The following is an 8,586-nucleotide window of genomic DNA, read 5'->3' as shown; positions in this document are numbered from 1 at the left end:
CTGCATTTGAGGATACCTATAGTGAACACCAAAAGGGCTGACAATTTGAGTTTTGATCCGTCATTGTCAAGTCAAAGAAGAAAATGACGATTCATTGCATTGATTGGATTTTTTTTGCCCTGTAGCTATGCCTCATAATTTCATACAGGCTTTCTCAGTTCAGTGACACTTGACTTTGTCAGGAGCTTGAGAAGAAGTACAAGTCAGTGATGAGAAACCATACATCATTACCTATATTCATTCTCCTGGGGCTAACAGATGATCCTCCAATGCAGGTTCTGATTTTTATATTTCTATTTGCTTCCTATACATTGAGTGTCACTGGGAACCTGACCATCATTATACTCACTTTAGTAGATTCTCGCCTTAAAACTGCCATGTACTTTTTCCTCAAACACTTCTCTTTTTTAGAAACCTTATTCACCACAGTCTGCATTCCCAGATTCTTATACAGCTTATCAACTGGAGACAAGAATATTTCTTACAATGCTTGTTTTAGTCAAATATTTTTTATCTTCACTTTTGCAGCAACAGAGTTTTTTCTCCTAGCCATCATGTCCTATGACCGCTATGTGGCCATCTGCAAACCTTTACTTTATGCAACCATCATGAACAGTAGAGTCTGTGGAAGACTTGTTATTTGCTGTTGGATAGCAGGTTGTCTGGTCATGTTTCCACCAGCTTCCCTGGGCTTAGAGCTGGAATTCTGTGACTCTAATATCATTGATCATTTTTTCTGTGATGCTTTTCCTATGCTAAAAATCTCTTGTTCAGACACATGGTTCCTAGAACAGATGGTTTTTACCATTGCTGTGTTGACTATCATTGGGACATTCCTGTGTGTAGTTCTATCCTATACATGCATCATCAAGACCATCATAAAGTTGCCTTCGACTCAGCAAAAAATGAAGGCCTTTTCTACCTGCTCTTCTCACCTGATTGTGGTTTCTATCACCTATGGAAGCTGTATCTTCATCTATGTCAAACCTTCAGCAAAGGATGAAGTGGAGATTAATAAGTGTGTGTTAGTGCTTACTACTTCAGTTGCTCCCATGTTAAACCCATTTATTTATAGCCTGAGGAACAAACAAGTAAAGCAAGCTTTTACAGACTTAATCAAAAGAATTTCATTGGTTTCAAGGAAGTAAAGGAATGTTAAAATGAAGCATAAAATAATAATATAAATTTTAAAAGATCACTGAGACTTGAAGTCACAATGTTCATCTTAACTGTTGTATTCTGGTCTATTTTCTATTTGTATTAGCATGCTTATATCACTGTTATTATTAAATCCTGGATTTGAAATCATACTTTAAATATGTGATATAAACAAGCTATGTCCACTCCTGTTGAAAATAAATTTTATCCAAGATAATATCTCAAATCAAAAGAACATGATATTATATTTCCATGAGAAAGGTCTTTCCTGAATTCTAACCTGCCTCTGATCAATAAGAGAACTCTTACATCTTATATGGAAAGAATTGTATCTTTGAACTCATAAGAAAATAATGGAGTAATAGTAGCAATTGTCTTCTAAGTACAAATATCCAAAATATACACGCACATATATATATGATTATATATATATATACATGCTTTATATATATATATACATATATGTATATATACATATATGTATATATATATATATCTTCTCAAACAGGAGTTATTTATTCAAGAAAAATTGTGGGTTAATTTGAGCAATAATGAAAGGATTTTAATGTTGGAGAAGAAATATAAGAACTTAGACATGTGGAGATCCACATCTACCTTGTAAAAGAAACTTCAAAGCCAAAAGTTTTAGTATTTAGATTCATTAGATTTCCCCTAAAGTAAAGAGCAGTTTCTACATTAATTCATCACCCAGGTGGCAGTGGAATGATAAAATCTGCTGAGACACTAAAACCATCTTTATGATGATGAAGTAAAACTAGTGCTGAAATACATAACACAATTCACACCCTAAAGATAGCTAAATTAAGCCAAAAGGAGTCATCAAATCTCAGCAAATTAAAATTCTATACAATGAGAAAATTAAACCAGCAAAATACAAGGAAGCCCTGGGTTATAAACATAGAATCCAATATGAAGACATAATTGTCACCACAAAGATTATCTTTACCGTTAAAAAAAAACAGGAGGTACATACTTCACTAATATTTCTCAAATAAAGATGTTCTACAAGTGGTTATTTATTCCTTTCCATGACTCACATTTCTCACCGTAAAGCTCAATGGTCCAGACTGGAATGCTTTTGACTTTCATTTCTAGGCCATGGTCAAGGCATCGCCTTATACAAAGATTTCCTTTCCTGTGTCTCTCCCTAGCCCTCTGTGAGGAGGCCCTCATATATGTAACTGCCACATCCTGCAGTCAGTTATTATGTAGTAACAAATCATCCCTAAATCAGTGGTTTAAAACTTGAGTTTGTGAATCAACTGTGGTTTTTGCCAGTTTGAGCAGACATCAGCTGATCTTAGTTGGCTAGGTTTATAGGACTGTCCTCACAGATGACTGAGTCTTGTTGTCAAATAGGGCCTCATTCTCATACTTAGAAACTGAATGGCTCCTTACTAAGATAAATGAACCCTCTTCCAGACGATGTTTTATTGCTTAGCTAACACTGATTCACATGGTAAGATTACGAGGCCCTAGGGGAGAGAATGGAAGAAAGCAAGGCCTCTGGATTCCTAGGCACACTATCCCTTCTTCCACATGCATTCTGTTAGTCAAGGAAGTCATAGGACCAGTCAACGTTCAAGGAAGAAAAACAGAATCACCTGGGCTTGGAAGGAGCTAGGGGCACACATTGCAGCGGGTGTGGACAGGAAGAAAAGAGGTAGTCATTTTTGGCACCTATTTTCTGCAGACACTATGCCTCCCCTAAATGTCATGAATTTCCTGTTTATTTTGTCTCAAGTCTACTATTATGTGTTTAGTGTGTATATGAATCTATGGAAAGCCAAAGGTGATTAGTGTTGCTTTGTTTTAAAAAAGCTGAATAAATCCATTAGAAACACTAAAGAATAATCTTTTACAGAGGAGACATCTATAATAACTCCAGGAATTCTGTGATCTGAATGAAATTGATCACTTTTACATTGATATTTATCATATCTGGAAGAACTCTTGCTTAGACATATGGCTAATAGAGCAGATGGTTATTTTGTGCACTGTGTTGACCTTCATCATCAATTCATGTGTGTAGTTCTTTCCTATATTTATAGCATCAACACTATTCTAAGATTTCACTCTGCCCAACAAAGGAAGAAAGCCTTCTCCACTTGTTCTTCCCACATGATTGCTATCTCCATCACTTATGCTAGCTGCATCTTCATTTATGTGAAATCTTCATCCAAGAATGAGGCAGTTATTAATAAAGTAATTTTTCTCCTTAGTAGTTCCATTTAAGCAATGTTAAATCTTTTTATTTAACACACTGAGAAACAAGGAAGTAAATCAAGCTTTTCACATCTCAATTAGAAACACTACACTCCTCTCAAAGACATAGAAGAAAAAGGAGTCGATGAACCCAACTAATAGGAAGGATGAATCAGCACAAAACCTGAGTTCTGATACTATTTGTATTTACACAATTTATTCTCCAGTCACAATGGCTTTCTTGATTTCTCTTTAAACTTGCTTACTGTGAAACCTGACTGTTCCATCTATTGTCCAGTCGCTCAGTCATGTCCAACTCTTTGTGAACCCATGGACTGTAGCCTGCAGGGCTCCACCATCCATGGGATTTTTCCAGGCAAGGATACTGGAGTGGGTTGCCATTTTCTTTTCCAGGGGATCTTCCCAATCCAGGGACTGAACCTGGGTCTCCCGCCTTACAGGCACTCTGTACCCTCTGAGCCACCAGGGAAGCCTCAGACTATTGAATTTCCTCTTTTGAACTGTCTTTTCAGCAGACAGATTTCGGACTCCTTGAAGTCATTTAGAAAAAGAATCTGTCCAAGGTAGTGGGATAGTTTTGGTTTTGTAGCACTACCTACCTGGAGATGAGACTAATCAAGATTTTCTTACTGGGATATTCAAAACCATGTTTTCAATACCCTATAATAAAACTGGTATTTTTCATTTACTTGTTGTTGACTCAGAACTCAAGCAAAAGATAAGAGTGGAATTCCTAGAGATCCCATAATCCCAATGGTGCCAAAGATAGAGCCAGACACTTTTGCTTTATATAAGTGGTATTACACATTGGGGTAAATTTGTCAATACAATTAAAAATTCTAACATATAAGTGGAACTTGCCTCAGAAATTCCTCTTCTGATAATACAAACTAAGGAAATAAAGGAGGTTTATATAAAACACTTAACATGAAATTGTCTAATAGTTAAATATGAGAGGGCTTCCCTGATGGCTAAGAAGGTAAAGAATCTGCCTGCAATGTAGGAGACCAAGGCTCCATTCCTGGGGAGGAAAGATCCCCTGGAGAAAGGAATGGCTACCCATGCCAGTATTTTTGTCTGGAGAATTCCATGGGCAGAGGAACCTGGTAGACTATAATCAATGCAGTCACAAAGTGTTGGAAATGACTGAGCAACTAACACTTTTTAAAAATATGACAAGCTCTATTAAATAATGATTTATCCATTAAAAATTATAATGCAGAAGTGATAATGAAAATATATAGTTTTACCACATAAATATTTAGTTATTGAATTAGAAAAGGACCATATGTATACAAATTTTATTCAGTTCAGTTCAGTCTCTCAGTTGTGACTGACTCTTTGTGACCCCATGGACTGAAGCAGACCAGGCCTCCCTGTACATCACCAACTCCTGGAGTTTACTCAAGCTCATGTCCATTGAGTCAATGATGTCATCCAACCATCTCATCCTCTGTCACTGCCTTTTCCTCCCACCTTCAACCTTCCCCAGAACCAGGGTCTTTTCAAATGAGTCAGCTCTCCGTATCGGGTGGCCAAAGCATTGGAGTTTCAACTTCAACATCAGTCTTTCCAATTGATATTCAGGACTGATTTCCTTTAGTATGGACTGGTTGGATCTCCTTGCAGTCCAAGGGACTCTCAAGAGTTTTCTCCAACACCACAGTTCAAAAGCATCAGTTCTTCGGAATTCAGATTTTTTAATAGTCCAAGTCTCACATTCATACATGACTACTGGAAAAACCATAGCATTGACGAGAAGGAGCTTTGTTGGCAAAGTAATGTGCTGTTTAGGTTGGTCATGAGTTATATTTCAAGGCACTAAGCATCTTTTCATTTCATGGCTGTGGGCAACATCTGTAGCTATTTTGGAACCAAAAAAGTAAACTCTGTCACTCTTTCCACTGTTTCCCCATCTATTTGCCATGAAATGATGGGACCAATTGCCATGATCTTAGTTTTCTGAATGTTGGGGTTTAAACCAACTTTTTCACTCTCTTCTTTCACTTTCATCAAGAGGCATTTTAGTTCCTCTTCACTTTCTGCCATAAGGGTGGTGTCATCTGTATATCTGAGGTTATTGATATTTCTCCTGGCAATCTTGATTCCAGTCTGTGCTCCATCCAGCCCAGCGTTCCTCATGATGTAGTCCGCGCATAAGTTAAATAAGCAGAGTGACAGTATACTGCCTTGACGTACTCCTTTTCCTATTTGAAACCAGTCTGTTGTTCCATGTCCAGTTCTAACTGTTGCTTCCTGACCTGTATGCATATTTCTCAAAAGGCAGGTCAGGTGGTCTGGTATTCCTATCTTTTGAAGAATTTTCCACAGTTTGTTGTGATCTACACAGTCAAAGGCTTTGGTGTAGCCAGTAAAGCAGAAATAGATGTTTTTCTGGAACTCGCTTGCTTTTTTTTTTTTTTATAAGCATATTTGTTTTTATTTATAGACAGTTATCACAAGAATTGTAAAGAAAAAGAGAATATCAGAATGGAACTGGATAGATGTTTTCATGCTATAGCTAAGAATAAACAATGTTCCTACATGTTATGGTTAATGAGCACATTATCAGTGTAAAAGTGAATTGTGGTTATTTAGAAATATGTAGACCATAATCTGTGCTTTAGAAATAATTATATATAGTGTTATAAGCTGAAACGACTTCAAAAGAATACCAAATATACACCTGTGTATAAGAATTCAGAAAAAGTTGCATTCTGTAAAGTCAATCAGCTGTATTAAAAATGACACAAATTCAAAACAAGATGCATGTTATATAAAAAAGGACTTTGTAAGACTTGCTTGCTACATTATATCCATAGTTTAATCCACAAAATTTCCTTTTAATTATCATTCAGACAGAAGCATGCAAATAGTTCTAGGATCTACTTCGAGTCTTCCCCAAATCCACTAAGGCTACACATTCTCTCTTCAGGAGCTAAGCAGGTATTCGGGTAGCTGCTTCCTCCTCTGCATCCGCTCGGTTTGCGTTAATTTCTGCAAGTGTTCGGCCAAACCGTGCCCATTCATCATTTCGGGGGACAGCAATCTGCTTCCCACATCTTATATAACAATCTGTCCTTCAGAATCGCCCACGGCAATCTCTCTTCCAGAATGGGTCCATCTTACACGATTAAGAGCAGGATTACCTTCCACAGAAATGCTTGCAGTTGGCACCTCTGTGTCATTATTGAGATCCCACAAATCCAGCCTACCCATGCCATCCACACAGGCAAACAGGGCTGGGTGAGTGGGTGACCACATAACATCATAAACATAGTCTGAATTATCTTCAAATGAGTACAAAGGCTTGTTATTCTTAGTTGTCCAAAGTTTCACTGTCCAGTCAAATGATGAAGTGACAAAAAGATGTGAGAAGTCCACTGCTCCAGCAGCTGAATGACAATGAATGCCAGTAAATGGTCCTTGATGTCCCTCAAACATCTCACTGATTCCAGCTTTGCTGCCATGGCAACATGCTGTGTACACAGAACCTTCCTCACTTCCAACAACGAAATTGTTGACATCTCCAACAGGGAAGGACATAGATGCCACAGCGACTGCCTTTGACTGTTTATGAACTAATTCCATGCTATCCTGTGGATGGGAAAGCATATCCAGACTCCACGAACAAATTTTTTCCATCAGTAGAGATACTAATCAGATTGTGAGCATTCTGTGTTCCAACAACATTTACACAATATACAGGATGCGTGTGTGCTGCAGCTGACAGCGGAGTCCTCTGCACGGGAGTTCTTTTATTGCTACGGTTATCCCACAGCACAAGCTGGCCTGAGTATGTACCACCCACAACCAGATTTGGATGAAATTTTGCAAACGTAGCAGACATAACGGCTGACTGGCAGTGAAACACATACTCTGGAGTAGTTTTTTTGTATTTCATATTCCATACAAGGGCCACACCGTCAGCCTCATGAGGAGCATCTTCGTTGTTGTTATAGGAAGCCACCAGTAATTCTGGATACTGAGATGACCAATCCAAACAACTAACAACCTGATGCTTTGACCAACGTTCGTCAAAAAATTGTCGATTTAATGACAGTTTAGCACCTGCTTGAATCTCTCCTTCTTTGTCTTCCAAATCTCTTCCACTATAGTCAAAGAAGCTGTTAATCTGCTCTGAAAGAGCTCTTTCTACAATTCTTGTGGAATGGTCAAAGAAACTTAAAAATTCCTCAGAGTGCAAGATTTGCTGCTTTTCTTCTTCAGTCAGCTCATGAGGAGGAGCTTTACTATCACTTTCTTCATCTTTCTTTAAAGTTTTCTCTTCCTCAGGTTCAATAGGTGGTTTAGGAGTCACCACATCATCTTCTTCTTCTTCATCTTCTTTGGGCTGAGCCATAACTGGAGTCTGAGTTTCCTTTGTGTATGTTACAATTTCACGAGGAAAATCAACTTGTGTAATTTTAGTCATTCCAAGTTTAATAGGTCCTCGTCCCAAATCGGAATCTGAGTGAAGCTGAAGAACCGATGGATCTGTATCCCAATGCAGCGTCCTAGATCCCACCGCGCCATCTCCAGAGTCCTGGCTCCCAGCTTCGCTTGGTGTGCTCACAGATTTGGAGGATGGAGACATAGGAGGAGGGACAATGGGGGATTCTGCAGTTAGACCCATGTTTTGAAGCAATGCTTCCGCTTCTCTTCTTTTTTTTTCAAGATCTGATTCTTCTTGCACAGGAACAACCGCTTCCTTCTTCTGATCAGTTTCCTTTTTCTTTCTTTCTTCTTCTTTCCTCTTTTCCTCTCTGATTTGAGCCAACCGCTGCTTCTTACGTTCCAACTCTGCCTTTAATTCACTTTTGTCAGACATGTTTGCAACCTGAGTAAAGCAGTATCCAAGAGATGAGACAAAGACTCCACCCAAGGACCCGAAGTGTTTCCCCTTTGCCGAAACTCAAAGACTAAGCCTAATAGCCTGCGGCTGGCTAAGCAAACGCCGCCCTCGCTGGATTGGCTCCAAAGAGCTCGCTTGCTTTTTCGATGATCCAACGTATGTTGGCAATTTGATATCTGGTTCCTCTGCCTTTTCTACAACCAACTTGAAGATTTAGAAGTTCACAGTTTACATATTGTTGAAGACTGGGTTGGAGAATTTTGAGCATTACTTTGCTAGTGTGTGAGATGAGTGCAATTGTGCGGTAGTTTGAGCATTCTTTGGCA

At 38.5% G+C, this 8,586-nt stretch overlaps 1 protein-coding gene and 1 pseudogene across 1 annotated transcript; one reads left to right on the top strand and one right to left on the bottom strand.

The window, feature by feature from the left end:
- The first annotated feature begins 209 nt into the window (after nucleotides 1-209).
- On the top strand, nucleotides 210-1,148 carry LOC136158819 (olfactory receptor 6C2-like). Its single transcript, XM_065920643.1, has one exon. The coding sequence runs from the start codon at nucleotides 210-212 to the stop codon at nucleotides 1,146-1,148; it is 939 nt and encodes a 312-aa protein (XP_065776715.1).
- Nucleotides 1,149-6,211: 5,063 nt separating this feature from the next.
- On the bottom strand, nucleotides 6,212-8,374 carry LOC136169319 (cytoplasmic dynein 1 intermediate chain 2 pseudogene; annotated as a pseudogene).
- Between the last annotated feature and the right edge of the window lie 212 nt (nucleotides 8,375-8,586).

This window comes from Muntiacus reevesi, chromosome 1 (genome assembly GCF_963930625.1).
Source record: "Muntiacus reevesi chromosome 1, mMunRee1.1, whole genome shotgun sequence".
Taxonomy (NCBI): Eukaryota; Metazoa; Chordata; class Mammalia; order Artiodactyla; family Cervidae; genus Muntiacus; species Muntiacus reevesi.
The sequence above is the reverse complement of the archived record's forward strand: the minus strand, read 5'-3'. Positions and strand labels throughout refer to the sequence as shown.